The 26606-nt window shown below is 40.0% G+C and overlaps 1 protein-coding gene across 1 annotated transcript; it reads left to right on the plus strand.

Moving 5' to 3' along the window:
- Positions 1-800: 800 nt before the first annotated feature.
- LOC106604631 (protein FAM204A) lies at positions 801-17968 on the plus strand. The gene is given in 8 exon segments (XM_014199535.3): positions 801-1165; positions 1168-1187; positions 1406-1496; positions 2004-2046; positions 4055-4157; positions 5993-6082; positions 17045-17154; positions 17580-17968. Coding segments are annotated over 8 exon segments (735 nt in total). The 5' UTR covers positions 801-939; the 3' UTR covers positions 17632-17968.
- The last annotated feature ends 8638 nt before the right edge of the window (positions 17969-26606 follow it).

Consider the following 26606-nt stretch of genomic DNA (forward strand, 5'->3'; position numbering starts at 1 on the left):
CATGTCCTCATCAATCTACACACAATATCCCATAACGACAAAGCGAAAACAGGTTTCTAGAAAGGTTGGCAGATGTGTGTATATATAGAGTACCAGTCAAAAGTTTGGACACACCTACTCATTCAAGGGTTTTTCTTTATGTTTACTATTTTCCACATTGTAGAATAATAGTAAAGACATCAAAACTATGAAATAGCACATATGAAATCATGCAGTAACCAAAAAAGTGTTAACATATATTTTATATTTGAGATTCTTCGAAGTAGCCACCGTTTTCCTTGAAACATATTTGCAAACTCTTGGCATTCAAAAAGCTATTTAATCAATTTTAGAATAAGGTTGTAACATAATAAAATTAGGAAAAGTTAATGGGTCTGAATACTTTCCGAATGCACTGTAGGGAAGGGGCATGCAAGCAGATGAGGAAATTTGGCTAGAATGGAAGAAATTATAGTGAACACCTGCATAAGGGCAAAGGTAAACCAGAGAGAAGACGCACTACCCCCCCCCCCCCCCCCCCCCCCTCCTTGCCTAATAAAAAAACACAACCCTCCCCAAAGCATTTTTTGGGGTGTGACAATTCTCCCCTTTTTTGGCAAATTATTGCTTTACAATTCTGTTAAATCTATCATGGACAAGTGTTCAACATCTCAGTAATAATCTGAGATGCGCATTGCAATTGTAGCCTAAGAAAGACGACCTGGAACGCAACCATGGGGTTTGGCGCATCGATAGAAGAACGGTTCTCATTGGTAGAAGTGATATTGTTTTACCCAATCAGAGCGGTTGTTTTGCCAGAGTCATAGTGTCCACCAGGAAGAGAAAATGTTTACAGTCTTTGATTTTGTAAAAAAAAAAAGAGGTATACCAGTTTGTTTTGGATTATGACTAACACGTCATAACCCGAGCATACATCGTTGTTGATTTGCCCTTCTCAACATGTACAGCGGACTTTTACCGAAAGGTCTGACCGATGCAGAAATGAGTTCAGACGATGAAGACGACCAAGGTGTTGCAAATCAAGAAATAGCCGCAACTAACGTTCAACGTCCTGCAGTTGGACTTTCGCCTGGTCTTAAGCAAAATTGTGTTACACTCGGAGACACAAGTTTTTCTTCTATCCAGCCCTTCATAGAAAATGACCCGTGTTTGGACTCCTTACCCGGGATTCCGAGGAGATTTGGCAAGTATGTGAAGTGTTGCACCACCTTTCAAAAGCAAGTAAAATGTGGATATGCTACTCATTTGAAAAGCTACATTGTATGTTTTAATGTGACTAAAGACACCAACGTGATATACACATCACACAAACATAATTTATTAAGTGTTGAAAAGGAGGTTTTCATTAATGGGTTAATGATTTTGTTAATGCTAAATGTGAATGGTTGCGCTTCATGTTCTTTAGAAATTTAAAGAGCAACAGAAGAAAAAAGATGAGATCAACACAATGAAACTCCCCCAAAAAAGACAGCAGAGAAAAGGACGATATAAGAAAGGTGAATTGCACTTTTTAACACATAGCCACTGAAGATAAAGATCAAGGACATCTTTGCTCTGGTCAGATGTAAGCCTAACCTACTTGACCTATCTATCACAGAAATAATGGAAAAGGGAAAACCAGAGCAGAGGAGTCATCCTGTGTCCAAGTGTCATGACCCTTGTTTTTTTGTTTTTTTAAGTGACTATTCACTAACTTTCATTTGTCCTTGTTCAATTCTGAATGGTATTATAATTGAGGTAATAGTCTTCTAGCTATAGAAGTTGAACTGGAATGGATCCAAGGCAAACATAATTCAATTATATACAGTTCCATCAAAAGTCACTGAAAAAAATAGTCAACCAGTCTACCCCTTTTCATTGTTTTGAAGGGATATTACCACAGTGTAGTCTATATTTCTGAGGTCATGAGTCATGACACAATACAACAAAGGGTGATTTTTGGAGTTTACTTGGCAGTTCACAGGTAACCACGATTAATGTCTTTGTTTCACGTCACTAAACAGATGATACATCAGCAACTAAGAACATGGAATCAAACACTGAAAGGTAATGTAGGCCTATCTATTTTTGAAAATGTAATTGTATTACATACAGTTGAAGTGGGAAGTTTACATACACTTAGGTTGGAGTCATTAAAACTTGTTTTTCAACCACTCCACAAATTTCATGTTAACAAACTATATGGTTTTGGCAAGTCGGTTAGGACATCTACTTTGTGCATGACACAAGTCATTTTTCCAACAATTGTTTACAGACATATTATTTCACTCAATTCACTGTGTCACAATTCCAGAAGTTTACATACACTAAGTTGACTGTGCCTTTTAAACAGCTTTGAAAATTCCAGAAAATAATGTCATGGCTTTAGAAGCTTCTGATAGGCTAATTGACATAATTTGAGTCAATTGGAGGTGTACCTGTGGATGTATTTCAAGGCCTACCTTCAAACGCTGTGCCTCTTTGCTTGACATCATGGGAAAATCAAAAGAAATCAGCCAAGACCTAAGTAAAAAAAATTGTAGACCTCCACAAGTCTGGTTCATCCTTGGGAGCAATTTCCAAATGCCGGAAGGTACCATGTTCATCTGTACAAACAATAGTATGCAGGTATAAACACCATGGGACCACCAGCCTTCATACCGCTCAGGAAGGAGACGCGTTCTCTCTCCTAGAGATGAATGTATTTTGATGCGAAAAGTGCGAATCAATCCCAGAACAACAGCAAAAGACCTTGTGAAGATGCTGGAGGAAATGGGTACAAAAGTATCTATATCCACAGTAAAACGAGTCCTATATCATCATAACCTGAAAGGCCACTCAACAAGGAGACTGCTCCAAAACTGTCATAAAAAATGCCACTACGGTTTGCAACTGCACATGGGGACAAAGATTGTACTTTTTGGAGAAATGTCCTCTAGTCTGATGAAACAAAAATAGAACTGTTTGGCCATGATGACCATCGTTATGTTTGGAGGAAAAAGGGGGAGGCTTGCAAGTCGAAGAACACCATCCCGACCGTGAAGCAAGGGGGTGGCAGCATCATGTTGTGGGGGTGCTTTGCTGCAGGAGGGACTGGTGCACTTCACAAAATAGATGGCATCATGAGGACGGAAAATTGTGGATATATTGAAGCAACATCTCAAGACATCAGTCAGGAAGTTAAAGCTTGGTCGCAAATGGGTCTTCCAAATGGACAATGACCCAAAGCATTCTTGCAAAGTTGTGGCATTTTGCATGGCTTAAGGACAACAAAGTCAAGGTATTGGAGTGGGCAACACAAAGCCCTGACCTCAATCCTATAAAAAATTTGTGGGCAGAACTGAAAAAGCATGTGCGAGCCAGGAGGCCTACAAACCTGACTCAGTTACACCAGCTCTGTCAGGAGGAGTTGGCCAAAATTCACCCAACATATTGTGGGAAGCTTGTGAAAGGCTACCCGAAATGTTTGACCCAAGTTATACAATTTAATGGCAATGCTACCAAATACTAATTGAGTGTATGTGAACTTCTGACCCACTGGGTATGTGATGAAATAAATAAAAGCTGAAATAAATCATTCTCTCTACTATTATTCTGACATTTTTCATTCATAAATTAGATTGTGATCCAAACTGACCTAAAACAGGGAATTCTTACTAGGATTAAATGTCAGGAATTGTGAAACTGAGTTTAAATGTGTTTGTAAATTTCTGACTTCAACTGTAGCTCTACAATAAAGTCTTCAAGGCTGAGTCCCGGTACTTCACCCACTACAGCTTGCACACTTTCTTGCATGGATTTTAGAATTGTGGAAACTCGCTCTAGCCAATGCTTAGGCTACACCAATCCTATGCTTTTTAATCCATGACGGTAGGTGTTCAAGTGCAGACTTCTGAAAAAGGGTGGTGAATCGGGACATAGCCTTGTTGGTGTAGGCCTACCTAATAGTCTATTCTACTAGGGATTTCAAAAAATTGGATGGGTACTTATCACCCATGTATATTCTAAACATATGCTGTAGTCTTGTACTGAACCGATAATGAACATGAACACCATTTTTTTTTTTTCTCAGCAGAGAACCTCAAGCGGAGCATGAAAGGCATTGGGATGGGCTTACGCAGTACTTTGGCATCAATGATAGATTTCAACCTCCTGCCTGTAGCAAGCCTGCTCCCAAGGTAACAAAGATGTCTGCCACATTACTCGCCTGCCTGTCTGTGTTTAATGCCATCAAGTTATGGTAAAAGCATTGAACGTGTTCTGTCTTTCCATGCCTATGTAACTTCTCATTGTTTTATCAAATATGACAGGTGGATTAAGAGGTTTTTAGACTCAAATCTGACGTTGAGTAAAATATAAAAGATAGTGTTAAATGTAATGATGAGATTACCTTAATCTTGGCATTTGGGATGATTCTCCACTGTCCTTTTTGGTTGAGATTAATGTAAGATGTAGATTTGCTCTAGAGAGAAGTGTATGTACTGCATGTCTGTACAAAGACCTGACAGCTCCTGCACACCTTGTTACTGTTTGTGGAAAGCTCCGTATACAACAATAACATAGCCTCTCACACTTTGAGTAGCCTAATTGTCAGACCCATGAATCTAGCCTACAGGGGCATGGATCTAGCCTGCATAGCACTAGCTTAGGCTATATTTTTGGAAACTCATGTATGGAAAATGGAATCACAGTCACCTGCTTTTGTTTTTGTGTGTCTCAGCCCTGCGTCTGTGTGCAGGAAAGTGTTGGCGAATAGCTGTAGTGTGTGTGTGTCATAAGATAAGCAACTCTTGGGAAAATGTGTTTATTTCTAAATGGATTCAAGTAAGAAATTAAGTTGTGTACTTGATAAGTCTGAAGAAAGAGACATTCATATTTTTATATGTAAATTGTCATGTAAGCAAAGTGGTTGCAAATATAATAATTTTGTATAAGTTGTGGAATTTGTCCTAATTCAATTGGAAGTTCTAGTAATGCTTATTTGGAGTGTTATTTGAATTCACTTTATCTCAAAGTACCATAAAATTGAATTTTTGCTGAGTTTTTTTACTCATTTTCAAAAGAGGAGGCCTACTTTGAATGGATAAGATATAATTAACAAGAAGCTGAATTAAACAGAACTTGTCAAGTCAACATAACGAGAAGGTCTTGCTCCTCCATGTTCAAACATTCTCATTAGTGATCAATGTCATTTAGACATTCATATTACATTAACAAATGTTAAGTCAATTACACACTAGGCACAAAATATTTTCTTTGGGACATGCACATTCAGTCTATAATTCAGTCCACATTGCCAGAAAAAAAGGCTACTGTAAAGTTGTGGTGGTAGAAGTTTGTATATATGTAGTTATTACTACCATCTTTCATTTCATTATTAGGCTCCACTTGCTGTCTTTTTCCAAATTCATTTGGGGGTGAGTGTGTCTTTATTTATATGTTTATATATGCCATTTAGCAGACGCTTTAATCCAAAGCAATTTACAGTCATGCGTGCAAACATTTTATATATATATATAGGTGGGCCCGGGAATCAAACCCACAATCCTGGCGTTGCAAACGCCATGCTCTACCAACTGAACCACACAGGGCCATGAGTCCTTGAATCATTTTTATGAAGATGCTTCAGAGAGGGCTCCCCTAATATAGAAGTATAATATCTTGCCCGTCATGTGCCCTGTAAAAGATTTTTGGAGAAATGCTCTTTACTGTACTACTTCGGATAGTCTCCTTTTTTAGGGAACCACCCTGCAATCAGTAACCAGGGGCATCTTTGCCCCCTCCCCTGCTCCAGTCTGTAATGGAAATGTGTAATTAAAGAGTCACATTTATGTTTGGTAACCCCCCCCCCCCCCCCCCCAAAAAAAAGATTTCCCTTCTAATATCCAATCAAAAAGGTTTTCTACATATTTGTATTAATAGCAATCCTATAAAAAATAAGGCCCAGGGGAAGTTACTTAGATTTTCCCCCCTTTCTATTTCTAAAATCACAAAATGTTCCCCTTCTCTCCAGTCCAGCCTAGAAAAGAGCATAGAGAGCGCCATCGCTGAAGGGGACTTTGGGAAGGCGGAGGAGATGAGCGACAGACTCGCCACTCGAGAGGTACGTTGCACTGATAAGAGATCTTTGGGGCGCTCCCGCTGTGACAAATCAAACTAATGGATCCGCGGCCATTTCTTCCTGCAAAGACATAGGGGAACAAAAACACACACAGGCACACTTGATTGAGAAGTCCTGCAGCCCTTTTCCATTGAGTTAATGGAAATCCCTCCCCCTTAGTTTTGAAGTGTGGCAGTGTCTAAAGGACTTTTGGCTCTGCTTTTTAATGAAGGGGTACATTGCCTTCAAGCCAACTTTTAAAACATTCTCAAGGTGCAAGTTTCATACCTTTGAAGTGCACACGTCCCTAAATGCTATGCCTGCAGTTTTGAAACCACTCGTCTCGGCAGGCATCATGGATCAAGCGGTTTGAAGCTAATTTAGTAGAAAATGTAGCCCACGCACCCATAATTGCAGTTAAAAAGACACAGCTACTACTTTTCATAGTTGGGGATTACAGTATGTTCAATTGTCACAACTAGAGGTGAGAGATGTGATGCTCTTATAGAAGCAGTGATATTCGTGCATCAGTACAGCATACGCGCTATTAAGTCTGTCAGCCATGTACCTAAACCTTAATTCAGATAAACACTTGAACTTCAACAAAGGTTAGGCAATGCACGCAAAATCGTCGTACTCTATCAAACATTAAAACCTAGTTCTCTATTAAAAATGTTGATGAGGGACACGCACGGTAAGTGATTTGATTTTACGTGCCAGCAGACTGATGTTGAAGACTGGTTCTTGTACCCAGCATAAAATAAAACAGACGATAAAACACAATAATGCAAATGGCCAAAGAAAAGGTTAGAGAAATTCAAATAAACTTGCTTTGTGGCTGACAAAGTGGCACCTGTAGTTCCAGAAAGCCTCTTAGAGCACTAGTGGATTTGGGCAGACTTAGCTGAGGTTCTTTGCCTCTCTGTCACCTCCCTTGTAGCTTGCCAGGAACATGAAGGATGGGCTTGACAGCAGTCTGGCAGCCATAGCTCACTCTGTATCTGTGTTTACCTCATGCTCAGAACAGTGAATTGACTGAAGTTTTCAAGACATTCTCACATACAACAAAACTGGTGAGTAAGAAACTGCATTCATTGTTCTGTAATGCCTGGTAACATTTAGCCCAATATCAGCCTGTCTGTAAAATTGTCTAAATGACAATGAGAGCTAATGACAAGTGACCTACAAATTCCACCGACTTCTTGTAAATAGATAGGAAAATACAGCGCATACAGTACCATGAATGAGTAGGACATAGACATTTCACCATTTATTCTACTGTAGTATGTTGACCATGTTGCACAGAAGGGGATACTGATGTGTTACTGCTGCAATATCCCTTTTCAAATATGTTTTTCTCCGTCTCTTTAGTGGATGTTGGACCAAATATACAGTATCTATGGTAGAGGATAAACTTGAGAGAAGTGTAGTTTGCTACAGATGGCTCAAGTGGTGGCTGCTGGCAGCGTCAAGGTTGCGGCTTCATTTCCTAGTTAAATAATAGCATGTGGTGTATTAAACATGCTCTGGGGAAATGTGCGTAGAAGTGGAGCGTTTTATACCCACGTCTAATTCTTCCTGAGTTCAACCTCATTGCACTTTGCAAATGATGATTGAGACACTAGTGTTGACTCTGGACAGTCCTATGGTGACAAACATTTAGTGGATCAATATTCCCAACTGTGGTCAGAATACATTTCAAGGTTATTATTGAAGCGTCTCATTTGATACTGTATGTAATGGCTTATTTGTTTACTGTCATAACACTTGAGAGACATTATTATGGCAGGCTTTTTAGTGGAGGAATCGTACCAGGTTTTCGTAGTGGAAAGAACGGAAAAGGATTTAGACAGCTGTGAAGTACTGAAGAAAGCTGTGTCTGTCCCCCAAGGCATTGTTTGTAAAGAAACACAGTTCACAGTGTACCAGGTTGTCACAGTATTTCAATTCTCAATCTGCCAGCATTGCTTTTCGAACCAAAGTGAAATGTCTGAAGATGTTCCTCCAATAAAGGAATTGTTTCTTTCTGCTGTGTTTTGAGCTCGCGACAATCAATTCATTATTTTGTTGTTGACTTTGAATCTGAATATTAAAACAATTTGGTAAAACCCTTTTTTTTAAGGCTTCTTATAAATTCTCTGATACATGTGCTTTCATCTGTTCGAGTTCTAAAATACACTGCCAGAATATTACAGGTTGCTTTGAGATTGTCTCCTCATTAAAGTATATATTTAAATATTCTCCAAAGTCTGAAATTCTTTGTTTCAAATACTTTTTAAAGCTCGGTTCTTCTTAAAAGTTCAAGTTAAGTATTAAGTCCACCAAAATGTGACACAAAGCAATCACATTTCTTCTTAGGTATCTGTTCATATTATTAACTGGTACCTTACTGAGGCAGTGTTGTTTCAAAGGAAGCTCTTTCGTTTTCATCGCTAATACCTTTACATTTTAGAAAACCATTGTTTGCAGATAGGGTTGGCAATGTTTCTTCTTTTCTCACGTGCAGTTTGGTTTGTTGATCTTTTGCAGAGCCGTACTTTTCTTGTTGTTTCTCAAAGGCCGGCTTAGAAGTCCCAAAATACTCGGAATAGCTTCTGGCCCCTAAAGTACTTCTTAATATTAGTTCAGTAGATTAAGTGGTGCAAGTCTTCCAGTTAGGGCACTTGCGACACCATCCTTTGATTACTGAACATTATTTTACACAGCTGTACGTTGCATATGGAGTAATTAATTTCCTTAATTAGCATAATATTAAGCGCTATATATAACTCGCTCACCCTCTGTCAGGAGAGTTGATAGGATCCGGCAGCTCATATTTAAAAGATGGATTCCAGAAAGCATTCCTGAAAAATGCAACAAAGAAGGCTGTATTCAGTTAAAACGTATATCCAATAATACAGCAACTGTTATAAGCATTCATAACAGCGCATAGCTTCTTATAACTGCCTACACAAGTGCATAAATGCCTATTATTCATTCATTCATAATACATTATGAATGAGTTTAACAGCTAGCCCTAAGTAAAATAGCTAAGCACAACTTAATCCAATGGTGATTTGTAATTCACTGTCTCTTCAGCGGACTTCCATCCTGCAACAATTGATTACATCCCTCTCCTCTACAAACCGAGCAATAAACCAAGCAATAAGCTCCCTTTTTTAATATTTCGTTTTTTTACTCTGAGGCAGCACTTTTTATATAATAAGTGAGAATAATACAAGACAAAAGACTGTCACACCGTGTTAGTGCTTCCAGTTTCCCCTTAGCAGTGATCACAGCTATTAGCGTACATTACCACTTCAAAACAGAAACGATGTATTCTGACACAATAGGGGGTGTCGTATCCTTTTCATGAGTTCCAGAAGCTAAAGAGTATGGAAATAATGGAAAGAAAGAAACACCTGCATGGTTCATCATAAACACTTGGCTAACCACTGGTAGTCTAAAGTACAGAACCCAGAGAAATTTCACTCTTCAACACACCATAGATAGGTGGTTAGGAGTGACATTTCTGAACACAGAAAGACACGCCAAATTATCCACAGGTGCTGCTCGTGGCAATAAGTAGCAAATTAACAGTCACCTGACGTTAGATCATTGTATGACTGAGCTATAGGCCTAGAGTCATGTAAATGGTGGTTGCTTGAAGGCCAGATATGCTGTGTCCACAGGCTAACTTGCATTTTTACTTCTCATACCACTCAAAATGGTATGATATTATTATGACCCTAATTTCTTCTACCATTTCAATGAAGCAAGAGATACAGTACCAGTCAAAAGTTTGGACGCACCTACTCATTCCAGGGTCTTTCTTTATGTTTACTATTTCCTATATTGTAGAATAATAGTGAAGACATCAAAACTATGAAATAACACATGGAATCATGTAGTAACCAAAATAGTGTTAAACGAATCAAAATAGATTTTAGATTCTTCAAAGTAGCCACCCTTTGCCTTGATGACAGCTTGGCACACTCTTGGCATTCTCTCAAGCAGCTTCATGAGGATTGTTTTTCCAGCTGTCTTGAAAGAGTTCCCACATATGCTGAGCACTTGTTGGCTGCTTTTCTTTCACTCTGCGGTCAAACTCATCCCAAACCATCTCAATTGGAGGCCAGGTCATCTGATGCAGGACTCCATCATTCTCCTTGGTCAAATAGCTCTTACACAGCCTGGAGGTGTGTTGGGTCATTGTCCTGTTGAAAAACAAATGATAGTCCCACTAAGTGCAAACCAGATGGAATGGCTTATCGCTGCAGAATGCTGTGGTAGCCATGCTGGTTAAGTGTGCCTTGAATTCTAAATAAATCACAGACAGTTTCACCATCAAAGCACCATCACACCATCTCCTCCATGTTTCACGGTGGGAACCACACATGCGGAAATCATCTGTTCACCTACTCTGCGACTCACAAAGACACAATAGTTGAAACCAAAAGTCTAATTTGGAATCATCAGACCAAAGGACTGATTTCCACTGGTCTAATGTCCATTGTTTGTGTTTCTTGGCCAAAGCAAGTCTCTTCTTATTATTGGTGTCCTTTAGTAGTGCTTTCTTTGCAGCAATTCCACCATGAATGCCTGATTCACGCAGTCTCCTCTGAACAGTTGCTGTTGAGATGTGTCTGTTACTTGAACTCTGTGAAGCATTTATTTGGGCTGCAATCTGAGGTGCAGTTGACTCTAATGAACTTATACTCTGCAGCAGAGGTAACTCTAGGCCTTCCTCTCCTGTGGCGGACTTCATGAGAGCCAGTTTCATCATAGCGCTTGATGGTTTTTGCGACTGCACTCGAAGAAACTTCTTGTTTCTTAAAATTTCTTGAAATGTTTGATATTGACTGACCTTCATGTCTTAAGGTAATGATGGACTGTCATTTCTCATTGCTTATTTGAGCTCTTCTTGCCATAATATGGACTTGGTGTTTTACCAAATAGGCTGTCTTCTGTTTACCACCCCTACCTTGTTGCAACACAACTGATTGGCTCAAACGCATTAAGAAGGAAATACATTCCACAAATTAACTTTTAATAAGGCACTCATGTTAATTGAAGTGCATTCCAGGTGACTACCTCATGAAGCTGGTTGAGAGAATGCCAAGAGTGTGCCAAGCTGTCATCAAGGTTACTTTGAAGAATCTCAAATATACACTTCTACAATGCAGAAAATAGTAAAAATAAAGAAAAACCCTGGAATGAGTAGGTGTGTCTGAACTTTTGACTGGTACTGTATATTAGGAAAGAAACCCATACCACCATAGCATGCATCGCTTTGGAAACCACTGTTTACGTACTGTAAAGCAAAGGTGGCACAACATGGCTATTTAGGTGAGAAGAGGAGCTGAACTAAGACTGTTTCATGTTATTTTGGTATTTTCTCTTTTCAGTACCTTTCCCTGTGATGCCACATTTTTTAATGAGCATTGCTTTTGTGGAAAACACTCGTTATCAGATTTAAGCTGTGCCCGCCCCACATCAGAAAATGAGGCTCTCTTCCTCTCTCCTGCAAGGCCCCCGGGCAACTGAGAAACAGTTAAGGAAAGTCTCTTCTTCGTTCCTTTTTCCTTCAGCATAAGCAATTCATCACAGAATGAACTCTTATTGTATGCGTCTCTGGATGACTCACATGCAGTTTCTGCCCATTCATTTTGAAATGGATTTTGTGAAATGGTTACTAAGCTTTTATCATTTGCTTGGGAATCTCATTTAGATTATTGTATTTCATTAATTACTTGATAGGCAAAGCATACTTTTCAATGTAGATTTTTTTTTTTTTGTGCTGTTTAATTAATTAGCATGTTTTCTCTTTTAATTAAAGCCATTTTTTTTTATTAAAGCCCACAGCAAAACACATATATAATTTGTTTGTAATTAGGCCTTAATTGGTGGTAGTGGAAGCTTAGCACCCTTAGTTTCTTTTTTCATGATTGCCATTTTATTGCCAGTCAGTCATTAATTAAACTGTTTTTCTAATTAGCTTATAAAACTGTTGATGGCACATTATTGTAAGTATGAGTTCAAAGCTTGCTAATAAGCCTTCCCTACTCAGAAGAGGCAAGATAATGGAATATGCACAAAGCGGGCAAACTTTCCGACTCTCTTTCAGTCCCTAAAGATGACAGTATCTAGCATCAGATTATTAGGGAGCAGAAAAATAGAGACATGCATTATACCACTGGCAGTTCGGCAATATCTTCCCAGGAGTGGCTCTCTTTTTGCATGTCATGTAATGCTGTTTGTCAAATTGGCAGCAAGATTACATAAACCTCTTACACGACTGCCCCCTGAATGACAATAATGCTCATCTTTATTGAGAGAATATGGCAATGCATCCTGAATTAAAAAATGATATGGCAAGGATATACAGCTCATGGCTTTGATTAGATAAGCAGTCAAATGGTCTCACCAGACAACCAATGCCAGTAATGCTTTGATGTACTTAGATGTTTTTTAACACCTACAGAATAAGGACTATTCGTCATCACAAAAAAATGGACTGAAATTCCATATTGACCAAGTTTCGCCCACTTCCCAGGACTCAAAACCGGTTCCAGCGACTGCCAACACAACTCCTTAGCTGTTACACCAAGAGATCTAAAACCTCTTGACGAGTTTGCTAGGTGTTGGATTAAAGTCGCGTCACTACCCCTCTTCGTCCCCATCTCAAGTTCCTAATGCCTGGGCACACCTTCGATGGCCTCATGGTAGCGCCATTACACTTCTGACACCAATTCGCAAATTCGGTGGTAGCCCTGACCAGGACTCAAACTTGGGTCATTGGATTGTCAACCCAACTCCTCATAGCCTTTATGACAAGATCAACTCAGGACCTCTTGATGAGGTAGCTACACACTACAATATATTGCATACAGTGTTTTCAACTTACATATTGAACACTTTGACATACTTGATTACATTGTGTATGTTGATTCATACAGTAATTATTATTTAACATGTTCTCACCTGAGATTTAAACTCACAACCTCTTGGTTCACAGCATTCCAGTCTTCCTGCTACGTGTTAAAAACGTCCCTGGGACAAACCGGGAACTAGACAACGGCCAGGGGACCATGACACAACATCCAAAGAACCTCCTAAAAACCATCCCTGGGACAAATCGGGAACTAGATAAAACCTCCAGGGGACCATGACACAATGTCCCAAGAACGTTCAGGGGACCATTGGACAAACCGGGAACTATAAAAACGTCCCAAAGAGAACGTTCCCTTGGGACCATCATGCAACATCCTAAGGAGTAGTAAAATTAAAGTCCTGAGAATGTCCTGACATGGTCCTCAGTGACGTCCTGGGAACTTACAGGGAACTAGACAAAGGTCCCCCCAGAGAACGTTCCTTTGGGACTGTCACGCAATGTTCTTAGAATGTTTTTAGAAAGTCCAGTGGGATAATAATCGCTTCGTAACCCTTGAGGGACCTAATGGGAACGTCGCCGCATGTCTTCAGGACGTCCCCAGTTTGCTGGGCTTCACTCAAATCATTGTCAAGACTTGTTCTTATCAACATAATAATTTCTTTGTTTAACTTGCACCGATAGGACAACCAATAATTGGAAATAGATTGAATGGCATCAAAGCAATTTAGTGGACAGACTGCCTTATGCTTCATTGTCGCAGTAATGCTTTTACATGGCATAAACAAGGTCAAGTTGAAGTATAGCAATCTGACTTTTCAGACTAGAAACCCATTTTTCCTTTTTTCCTCCCTACCTCGATTCTTCGAAATTAGACTGAAATTACATATGAGCTGCCTAATCTGATATTTATTCCATTCTTATATAGCCCTGCTTTCCAAAGTTGACTAAGGCCACATTATTTAGGCATTAAGGTAGTGTGATAAGGGAATTAGGCTGGTCATTAATCGTTTACACGTCAAATGCAGCGGAGCAGCTCGGGGTGGTGATTTAGCGAGGCAAAGCCACATAGCCCCTGTTAATCCACCTCTCACATGTTTTAATTGGAAGAGGCTTCCCTGGATAGGACATTTTATGAATGGGTTTAAGGCCATTTCTTCCTTAAAGCCATCATTTATTTCATATTGTTAATACCAGCCTGAACACTTTATTAATATAGAGAAGCATTTGCGTTAAGTTGAATCTTCTCTCCCTACCATTATCTTTTGAAGCTGCTGCTGTTGTTTGTAATGTGTATCTTGGAATATCCAAGGATTCTGAGAAATGCACAGAGTTATCAGTAAATCATTGTGATGACTATGAACTCATGTTGGTAAACTGGTTGAAATACCTGCATGATCCCCAATGTCTTGCATACTTTGGAAGGGATTCCATTTGTGTCACTGACAGAAGCCACATCCATGCTGTCTATGCAGTAGGCTGTGCCACAGCATAGAAGTCAGCTCAAAGGGGACTATGATCGATAACTTGCATTATCTCAATACTATATTGTGTCAATACAATGGACATGCCTTATCACGGCCTTATCTTTAACATGGCCTGTGCTGAAGTGAGATATAATATATATATATATATAGCGAGGCCACATATTTGGGAGTCCACTTGAATCTCTATGACAACCCAACCATGAGTGACAACAAAGTGGTACTATTGATTTAACTTTCCTAGTGGTTGTAAGCTACTGCAGCAGCGGCAGTATAATGCAGCAAAAATCCGCTGCCTGCAAACCTTCCAAAGGTCACAGTATTAATCCTTTGAATAAACCTTGTGTTAAATGGAGGCTGTGCTCAGGACAGAATTGAAAGAAAAGAAAAGGGTTTTGGGGAGAAGAAAATTGAAGCTATCGGACACTAAATCTTCATTTTAACATTGGTCTTACGGAGACATGGAATATGCTTGTATGACTACTTTAAACAAAGAACACATGAGGTTTTTGCGTCGAGTAGGCCCATTTTTCTTTTCTAGCTTTGTATTTTTATTCTGGCAGCAAATGTTTTCATTTTTGCTGGCTTGTGATTTGAAAGGATTTGGCACTAAGACACACACAAGGGGAGGGGGAGGAAAAAATCCTGAAAAGTGGATCAAAAAGTAAATGAAAAATAATGTCATATTACAGAAAATATGAGAGGCTAATTTGTGCCGACTTTTTGCTAATTTTGTTCTCGCCACAGAAAGAGGAGCCGTCACCTGCTCGGCGCCACAGCGCTGACAGTGCCAGTGATCCATGAAATAAGCTGCCGCTGGCTTTGTTCAGATAAGAATGAACAAATCTGCACAATGTACTGCTCTCGGAATCTCATTTTCATACTTGCATGCAGGCTAAAAGAAATAAGCTGTTTGCAGGCTTGATTAATCAGACATTTGAGGGCTTTTTTTTGTCTCTTTGATCTGTTCTGTCGCCTAGGTAACTTGGTTGACATTAATGTTGAGCCCCAGTAAAGACAATCAGGGATGTAGACTGCATTGATAAAAAAAGAAAAAATGTAAAGACCTTTACCGCTTTAACCGCTCAGTGGCTGCATTCAAAAGGGAAGAGGGGGGTATGTGAGAGGGTTTTAATTATGTCAAAGTGTCAATGTGTCGGTGTCTTTTTTTTGTTGGCGGGGGGTTTAGGAAGGCGTGGTTTCTAGACATTTTGAATTTCAAATGCTCCCCACAGGAGAGCAGGTTAATGTGGGTAATCCTTGTGTTCAAAAAAAGATACATCTCTGGTTGTAAAGCTCATGGAGCCATTTAGCATCTTCCAATTTCATTTGATTTTCTCTCAAAACGATGCCTCTTTTACCCAATGACTTTATTTTTTGGCAAATGTGTGAACGCAGGAGAATTGTCAACAATTGAATAAACCTTCAGATGTATGATCCCAGCCTGCGCCACATCCAAGCAAAAGCATTTAGCACCTACACCACTTAAACATGGTGCTCAAAATGCCCTAGTGTTATCTGCTGGCAAATCTACTCCCAACATGAGAATGATCACCCATTGTAACTTTCCCTTTCTCCAGAGTTCTGCCTAGAAAACATGATTTATGGGCCTTTAAACCTATAAAAAAATTGCAAGGAATTAGAAAACTGTCATAGTATGTTAGCTTCAGGTTATGCAGACGCTTTTACAAATCTTCCAAGTGACTGTATAGATGAATGCCTCGAGGGCCCAGCCGGAGCCCAGTACTTGCAGCCAGCTGAAGCCCTTATCTCAAATCCAAGCAAAGTACCATTAATCTTTTTGAAAGACCTTTATGGCTTTTAATGTATCCCAAATTAGAACATTTTTTCACCCTTGGTTCCTGAAATATGGTGATAAAAAGCCTTTAGAGTTAAATGTTTCCTGGCTGCTTGCACTGTCCTGCTTAATCCCAACATTTTGTCTTTCTAATAAAGTTTATCCCACTTAATTATATATATTTTTTAAATTGACTAGCATGTTTTTTTGTGTTGTTGAGAAATGGTGGCACATTTCTTCACTACCTTTTTTTTTTTTTTACTTCTTTTTTTCTTTCCCCTGATTGTACTCTATGAGTGTTAGATAATTATTTCTAAAGGTTTGGAGATTTGTTCCAAGTGTGGAGTGACTGGATGTTGCCTTCTGTTTCCTGTGCTTCTGTGTGACTGGGGTTATTGGGATTCTTCTGCTCAACAATACATGCACTTCCTCACTGATATTTGAACAAAACGTGTTTGCCACTTGCAATCACGGTCATTCCTTTTAACTTCTGATTTAAAGATCTGCACGTTTCAAATCAAATGTTTTCCTTTACTGTACATCCAAACGATGAAGTAAATATTATGACAGTCATGGTAAATGGTTGACTGTCTTATTTTCGATTACTGTTAAGCAGTTGAATGTGTATTTACTATGTTTTTTTCTTCACCAACCCACAATCTAGGTGCCGTCATTGCATCGTGGTCAGGGTGAGACAAAACGGGAACCGGAGGCACTCATGAGAAGACACCCTGACATATCAGTTGGAAGAGCTCTGCTTGCCAGAGAGACTGATTTACATCATCTAAGGGGCCTTGTCTCTCTTTCAATAGTTGGCCGTGAAAATCGCGCAAGCCACCGATTGCCGTGACTTTGTGCAAAGCAAACAGGAAGTGGAGGCTTCGCGGGCAGCCCAGAAAAGGAAGGAACAAATCGCTTGGGGGTTTGTCTTTTTTACTCTCCTCCCCACAATTATCTCCCTAATTTACATTCAATTGCAGTTTGTTAGTGACATACATTTGTTATGCATATTTTGCTAGCTTGCCAGCTTCTTTCTTACTTATTTCATGCACAGGTATAAATACATGCTAGGGTTTGACTATACAGAGAAAGTGTGTACTGTAGCCGTCGTTTAACATTAGACAGGCACTTTTTGAACTGTCACAGTGGATGTCATGGTAAGAATATGTGTAAAATGTGTTATGCTAATGTCTAAGAACAACACACAACTAACTGTTATTTCAAGCTCTCAAGAACATGGAAATATGTATATTTCATACAGATTCATTTTTGTCATTATAATTTCTGTAATAAGTAATACATTTTGCAAAGAAGTTTTGCTAAATCAGTATTTTAACATTGATTCAGGTTTGAAGCCAAGCAAAGATGGGAAACCAAAAGCAACATGGGCTATATGTGACTTTACGTCTTCACTGAAGAGAAAGAAAATGAAGATTTGTGTAATTTCTCAGTTAATTTAATGACGTTTGTGTTAGATAACATTTTTGTTTATGCATATAATTTTTTCTTCACGTTTGTACCATCATATTTGTGAGAAATTGTCAAGATACTGTACACAACTAACAATAAAAAACATCTAATCTGTAAAGAAAAAATTGAATTTATGGAATGTTCAAATTAATTCTCTGAGCACTCCATGGTGGCTGCTTTATGTGCTATTTTCCATTACATTTCTGTGATTTTTAGCATTTCGTGGATTTTTTTCATTCAAATTAAATCTGGTGTACATTACTGGATGATACGTTTATTCATTGCTGTAAAGTGGGTTAATCATGAAGGTGCTCCTTTCTTCTGAGGAGGTAGAGAAAGAAAAGATTAGGTTCCTAATGCAATGTACGGGATAATGTGCGATAGGATTTGCCTGTGCAAAATGAAATTTGGCTGCTGTAAACTGTTGTGAGCAGTCGTAAACTGTAAATTGTGTGAACAGAGAGACATGAAACAGAGGCTTTGCTGTTGGCCTTCACCCATGCTGAGAGAGATGTCATTGTTCCTCCGCTTAAACAAGAAGCGCAGGATATTTCTAAGGAGCCTACTCTATAGCTGTAAGAGTATGAGCGATGATTAAATTGTTGTGCATTCAGAAGATTTGATGCTCCTCTTTACAGTTTCTTTGCACTGTGATCTTCTTTTGCTCTGCAACGACCTGCTCTCCAACTGGTCCGTCCCAAATGCTTCCCCCAATGCAGATTGTGATTATTTATTGTAATTTGAAATTGCATGCGGAAAAAGTGCACGACTGGTAATTGCCATTATTCGTAAACCTATATTATTTTGTTAACAATGCAAAATGATTGCTTTGCTCCAAGGCAATCTGGATTAATCCACCTCAGTTGTTTGCTCTTCACACATTTTTGCACCCACTCCCAAATGCTGTATCCTATTCTCATAGTCTTGCTGTGTATGCTGAATCAGTCTAGCACTGCAAGAAAAATAGACAGAACATCAGCATAAAAAGTTTACTTGACCGAAGCGGCTTAAAACTGTGAACATCTGAAAAGGGCTGAGAACTACAATGAATTCCACAGAAAAAGGTAACACTGACAAGCAGAACCAGGTTAAGGGTTTAACTTACTGTCACTGACAATAGTTTTCATAATTTTACTTGATGCAATTTTTTTTTATTTGTGGGTGCACATTTTGTTAGACAAAACTGCCAAAATAATGGAAACACTTGAGTACATGAAAGATACAGAGTATATTGAAAGCCGGTGCTTCCTCACAGGTGTGGTTCCTGAGTTAATTAAGCAAATAACATCCCATCATGCTTAGGGTCATGTATAAAAAATGCTGGGCAAGCCATTATTTTGCCATTAATTTGGCTACCATGGCTATACCCCATAAGATGGCAATGCCCCCATCCACAGGGCACGAGTGGTCACAATGTTTTGATGAGCATGAAAACGATGTTAACCATGGCCATCTCAGTCACCAGATCTTAAACCAATTGAACACTTATGGGAGATTCTGGAGTGGTGCCTGAGACAGCATTTTCAATCACCATCAACAAAATCTATTGTTGAAAAATGGTGTCCCATGTAGCTCATTTGGTAGTAGTGCCCTCCAAGCTCATCACTAAACTCTGGACCCTGGGACTCAACTCTTCCGTTGCGTCTGGGTCATGGAATTCGTGACGAGCCGCCCCCAGGTGGTGAGTGTAGGCAACAACATATCCGCCATGCTGACCCTCAGCAGAGGGGCCCCTTGGGTCCATTCTTAGTCCCCTCCTGTACTCCCTGCTCACCCACAACTCCAACATCATTAAGTTTGCTGATGACACGACAGTGGTTGGCCTGATCACCGATGATGATGAGACAGCCTATAGGGTAGATGTCAGTGACCTGGCAATGTGGTCTCCCTCAACGTCAGCAAGAAAAAGGAGCTGATCGCGGCCCTTAGGGAACGGAGAGACGAGCATACCCCCATCCACATTGACGGGGCTGTTGTGGAGTGGGTCGAGAGCTTGAAGTTCCTTGGTGTCCACATCACTAAGGAATTAGCATGGTCCACCAACACAGTCATGAAGAACGCACGACAAGCCTCTTCCCTGTCAGGAGGCTGAAAAGATTCGGCATGGGCCCTCAGATCCTCTAAATGTTCTACAGCTGCACCATTGAGATCATCTTGACTGACTGCATCATCACTTGGTATGGCAACTACTTGGCATCCGACTGCAAAGTGTAACAGAAGGTAATGTGTACGGCCCAGTACATTACTGGGGCTGAGCTCCCTGTCATTCAGGACCTCGATACCAGGCGGTGTTTGAGGAAGGCCCTAAAAATTATCAGTCTAAAGCCACCCTAGTCAGACTGTTCTCTCTTCTAGCGCACGGCAAGTGGTACTGATGCACTAAGTCTGGAACCAACGGGATCCTGAACAGCTTTTACCCCCAATTCATAAGACTGCTAAATAATTAGATAAATAGTTAACCAATAGCTACCTGGAATACACTGCTCAAATAAATAAAGGGAACACTTAAACAACACAATGTAATTCCAAGTCAATCACGCTTCTGTGAAATCAAACTGTCCACTTAGGAAGCAACACTGATTGACAATAAATGTCACATGCTGTTGTGCAAATGGAATAGACAACAGGTGGAAATTATAGGCAATTAGCAAGACACCCGCAATAAAGGAGTGGTTCTGCAGGTGGGGACCACAGACCACTTCTCAGTTCCTATGCTTCCTGGTTGATGTTTTGGTCACTTCTGAATGCTGGCGGGGCTTTCACTCTAGTGGTAGCATGAGACGGAGTCTACAACCCACACAAGTGGCTCAGGTAGTGCAGCTCATCCATGATGGCACATCAATGCAAGCTGTGGCAAGAAGGTTTGCTGTGTCTGTCAGCGTAGTGTCCAGAGCATGGAGGCGCTACCAGGAAACAGGCCAGTACATCAGGAGATGTGGAGGAGGCCGTAGGAGGGCAACAACCCAGCAGCAGGACCGCTACCTCCGCCTTTGTGCAAGGAGGAGCAGGAGAAGCACTGCCAGAGCCCTGCAAAATGATCTCTAGCAGGTCACAAATGTGCATGTGTCTGCTCAAACGGTCAGAAACAGACTACATGAGGGTGGTATGAGGGTCCAACGTCCACAGATGGGGGTTGTGCTTACAGTCCAACACCGTGCAGGATGTTTGGCATTTGCCAGAGAACACCAAGATTGGCAAATTCGCCACTGGCGCCCTGTGCTCATCACAGATGAAAGCAGGTTCACACTGAGCACGTGACAGAGTCTGGAGACGCCATGGAGAACGTTCTGCTGTCTGCAACATCCTCCAGCATGACCGGTTTGGTGGTGGGTCAGTCATGGTGTGGGGTGGCATTTCTTTGGGGGGCCGCACAGCCCTCCATGTGCTCGCCAGAGGTAGCCTGACTGCCATTAGGTACCGAGATGAGCTCCTCAGACCCCTTGTGAGACCATATGCTGGTGCGGTTGGCCCTGGGTTCCTCCTAATGCAAGACAATGCTAGACCTCATGTGCCTGGAGTGTGTCAGCAGTTCCTGCAAGAGGAAGGCATTGATGCTATGGACTGGCCCGCCCGTTCCCCAGACCTGAATCCAATTGAGCACATCTGGGACATCATGTCTCGCTCCATCCACCAACGCCACGTTGCACCACAGACTGTCCAGGAGTTGGCGGATGCTTTAGTCCAGGTCTGGGAGGAGATCCCTCAGGAGACCATCCGCCACCTCATCAGGAGCATGTCCAGGCGTTGTAGGGAGGTCATACAGGCACGTGGAGGCCACACACACTACTGAACCTCATTTTGACTTGTTTTAAGGACATTACATCAAAGTTGGATCAGCCTGTAGTGTGGTTTTCCACTTTAATTTGGAGTGTGACTCCAAATCCAGACCTCCATGGGTTGATAAATTGGATTTCCATTGATTATTTTTGTGTGATTTTGTTGTCAGCACATTCAACTATGTAAAGATAAAAGTATTTAATAAGATTATTTCTTTCATTCAGATCTAGGATGTGTTGTTTAAGTGTTCCCTTTATTTTTTTGAGCAATATATTTGCATTGACCCTTTTTTCACAAACTTTTTTCACTCATCACATACACTTCTGCTACTGTTTATTTTCTATACTGTTGCCTAGTCACTTTATCCCTACATGTGTAAGGACCGACGCTGGAGACGAGAAGCAAGTACAGGTAGTGAACATTTAATGGAAAACGGACATCAAACAAAACAAAAACAGCATCTGGACGGGGGACCAAAACGACATGACGACAATAATGCTGACAAACAATAATGCTGGGAAACAAAACTGAGGAACAGACATATAGAGAGGGCAATCAACAATGTGAAGGAGTCCAGGTGAGTTCAATGAGCGCAGATGCGCTTAATGATGGTGCGTAATAAAGGGCAGCCTGGTGCCCTAAAACGCCAGAGAGGGAGAACGGGAGCTGGCGGTTTGTAGGCCTCCTTGCTCGCACACGCTTTTTCAGTTCTGCCCACACATTTTCTATAGGATTGAGGTCAGGGCTTCGTGATGGCCACTCCAATACCTTGACTTTGTTGTCCTTAAGCCATTTTGCCACAACTTTGGAAGAATGCTTGGAGTGATTGTTCATTTAGAAGACCCATTTTCAACCAAGCTTTAACTTCCTGACTGATGACTGATGTCTTGAGATGTTGCTTCAATATATCCACATCATCTTCCTTCCTCATGGTGCCATCCATTTTGTGAAGTGCACCAGTCCCTCCTGCAGCAAAGCACCCCCACAACATGATGCTGCCACCCCCGTGCTTCACGGTTGGGATGGTGTTCTTCGGGTTGCAAGCATCCCCCTTTTTCCTCCAAACATGGCAATGGTCATGGCCAAACGGTTCTATTTTTGTTTCATCAGACATTTCTCCAAAAAGTACGATCTTTGTCCCCATGTGCAGTTGCAAACCGTAGTCTGGCTTTTTTATGGCAGTTTTGGAGCAGTGCCTTCTTCCTTGCTGAGTGGCCTTTCAGGTTATGTTGATATAGGACTCGTTTTACTGTGGATATAGATAAGTTTGTACCTGTCTCCTCCAGCATCTTCACAAGGTCCTTTGCTGTTCTGGTATTGATTTGCACTTTTCGCACCAAAGTACGTTCATCTCTAGGAGACAGAACGTGTCTCCTTCTTGAGCAGTATGGCGGCTGCATGGTCCCATGGTGTTTATACTTGCGTACTATTGTTTGTACAGATGAACGTGGTACCTTCAGGTGTTTGGAAATTTCTCCCAAGGATGAACCAGACTTGTGGAGGTCTACATTTTTTTCTGAGGTCTTTGCTGATTTCTTTTGATTTTCCCATGATGTCAAGCAAAGAGGCACTGAGTTTGAAGGTAGGCCTTGAAATACATCCACAGGTACACCTCCAATTGACTCAAATTATGCCAATTAGCTTATCAGAAGCTTCTAAAGCCATGACATAATTTTCTGGAATTTTCCAAGCTGTTTAAAGGCACAGTCAATTTAGTGTATGTAAACCTCTGACCCACTGGAATTGTGATACAGTGAATTATAAGTGAAATAATCTGTCTGTAAACAATTGTTGGAAAAATTACTTGTGTCATGTCCTAACCCACTTGCCAAAACTATAGTTTGTTAACATTACATTTGTGGAGTGGTTGAAAAGCGAGTTTTAATGACTCCAACCTAAGTGTACGTAAACTTCCGACTTCAACTGTACCTGTTTACTTTGTACCCACGCACATCGACTTGGTACTGCACTGCTGGCACTGTGTGGTTATTGCAGTTCATTTCATAAACATTGCATGACCCCCAACTCTCGGAGAAAGTAACTGCTTTACACAGGGGTGATATTCCATTTGACTTGTTCTCAGATTATGTTTACCTTCTCTTGGAAAGGCTTTTTTATATGTATGTCATCTCATTCTGTGTCCTTGGCATAATTCTGTTGCACCAATTGACTCAGAACAATGGCCAGAAGCAATACGCATCTGTGAATATGCTTTTGATATATGTAAGGGAAAAAAAGAAGAAGCCATAGAGCCATTTAAATGTTAGCAAGACGAGGGTTTTCATTGAACATGACCAGCATACAGCCAAGAGCGGTGCAGCCACCGTATCAATAGCATCTCAGTTTATTAATCTCTTTGAACACTGCATAATGCCTTGAGCAAAGAGGAGCTGCTTTTTAAGCAGCAGTAAAATCCTGTTTCCTTCTCTCCATGTTAAGGAGCCATTTCCAATGGGTTTTTACTGCAAGCCAGGCTTGGCCCCTGACCTACGTTGATTTGTTGTGAAATCCATAGACAAACTCCTTGGGCACATGTTGAAACACTTTATGGGGGAAAAGTGGTTGTTCTCAGCAGTGGGATGAAAACAACAGCAATCCTATTAAATGGTTGAACAAAAAGTTGTTGCGCATTGTTGTGTCGGTTCTACCGTGAAAAGGGACCCATGTACCTTGTAATAACATATCAATAGGATCACTAGATTAAAAACAAACAAATATAAAAACAGACATAACTCCAGAAGCTCCAGGATTTGACCCCAGGGAAATATCTCAATGTCTCAACTGAGATGCCACAGATAAGGGAAATATTCAAAATAGCTGACACACAATAGACTGGTCTCTTAGAAGAGGGATCTCTCATAGGCTCACGTGCATCCACGGATAGCTGGATATACAGAGCATTTGTTATAGAATTGTATTATTTCAAATTGTAGTCAAAAAAAAAAAAATGTTGCATTTTGTGTCACTGCTGATGCTTCCTTATTGAAGGAGTTCAGTTGTGTTTCATATTCATCCTCCTGATGAATGTAAACTATCCTCAGAGCGACAGGCGGTGTGGATGTTGACATTTTTCCTCGGCTGATTTAATGACCTGTTTAATTCTGGCACGTCCACGGCACCTCACAGATGTTATGCGGTTTTAATTAGCGTAATCATCACTCTTGAAAAAGGCCACAGGGTTATTTAATGGGTCTTGTTTGTCAAGATGTGCAGAGTTATAACACTAAATACATGCCATTTATTCTAATGCAACAATCATTAAATGATTATGGTTCTGTCACAATGAATCACAGCAAAATAGATGAATCTCCGAGCCAAATTAACCCCATGTCCTTTGAAAAGATTTGTTTGACAGTGTTTGGGTGTTCCTACTTTTTCAGTCCACAGAGTGGTCTTTCTTAAAGACTGTAGGTATAAACCTTTATAATGTGTTATATTATAAGCATGTATGAGCCTTTTTACTATGTTATAATAAGACTTATTATATGTCGCTTTCACTGCACGGGAATAGTAATCTCAGAACTGTATTGAACGTCAATGTGCAGCAATCAATAGCTTACTTTCAAAGAATCAGAGAGAGTGAAAGACAATGGACTTAGTAAGTGTAAAAATGGTCTATAAAGTGTTTATATAGACCATATTATCACTTACTGTGTCTATTGTCTATATCAGGGTTGTCAAACATATGGCCCACGGGCCGGGACTCGGGTGGTTTGATTAAAAAAAATGTGTCCCCCTGGGAAAAAATGAGTTTGACACCACTGGTCTATATAATAGGGATGTGGAAGGAAAATGAAGTAGTTAATGAGGACCTGAGATTCATGTGACTGTTTTAATATAAAATCCAGAACAAGAACAGAGGACCTCTTGGGTGACCACAAAGCTTCACATCAAATTATGATTGTATATTATTTCAAATTTCTTTCACTAATTGAAGTTTGGAACTCATGATAAATTCCAAGACCCAAGCTGCCAAGTACCAAGCAAGAAATATTCCCACTGTATCATACTTCGATTAATGCTCTCCTAATTTTTCTTGTTTGAAGCTATGGGAGTGAGGTCAAGTAGACATAACATTTATAAAATCTGATAAAGGATTGTTTAAATACACTGTTTTATTATTGTTGGATTGTATGTGGATTACTTATATTACATTATATGAGCTGCAAATTGCAAAATCATTTGAAATAATGTATTATAATTTTACATAACTTAAAGAAGACTAAATGAAGATGAACTTTTCATTTAAAGAAAGAACCACCTACAATAAGTTGGTTATTATAGAACTTTGCTTGATCGAAAACAACAGAGCTGTTCAATCATTGCTGAATGAACGTTATGTATGTATTGCCTTTCACTGTTTCATAAAAAAATCTAACATTGGATGAAGCCCATTGTCGCCAATAAGGGGTAAAAAAATTCCCACCTGAAAGTTGATCAAAAAAAATAAAAAATTGCCACATGCTTTGTAAACAAAGGGTGTAGACTAATAGTGAAGTGCTTACTTACGGGTCCCTTTCTAACAATGCAGAGTTAAAGATAAAAAATGAATTGTGAATAATGATGAGTGAGAAAGTTACAGACGCACAAATATCATACCCCCCCCCCCCCCCCAAAAAAAAATGCTAACCTCCCCTGTTATTGTAATGGTTAAAGGTTAACATGTCTTGGGGGTTATGATATTTGTGTGTCTGTAACTTTCTCACTCATCATTATTCATGATTCATTCATGATTATTCGTAATCATGGTAGCATCCACATTCATGTAGAAGTGTTTAGAAACATTCTATTGCTATTTAAAATAAAAGTGACTCCAAAATGACACATTACATTATTTACCATTCATTTCTATTGGGATTTGTTTTTCTGAAACAGAACCAAAACAATCAACAAAATGCATCTAACAAATGTGTAGAGTCACAAGCTTCATGTATTCACTGCATGCTATGAATATGGGACCAAATACTTCACGTTTTTCTACTTTAATACACATATATAAGTGAATTTGTCCCAATACTTTTGATCCCCTAAAATGGGGGGACTATGTACAAAGTGCTATAATTTCTAAACAGTTCACCCGATATGGATGAAAATACCCTCAAATGAAAGCTGACCGTCTTCATTTAT

This window comes from Salmo salar, chromosome 01 (assembly GCF_965601325.2).
Source record: "Salmo salar chromosome 01, fSalSal1, whole genome shotgun sequence".
In the NCBI taxonomy this organism is placed as follows: domain Eukaryota; kingdom Metazoa; phylum Chordata; class Actinopteri; order Salmoniformes; family Salmonidae; genus Salmo; species Salmo salar.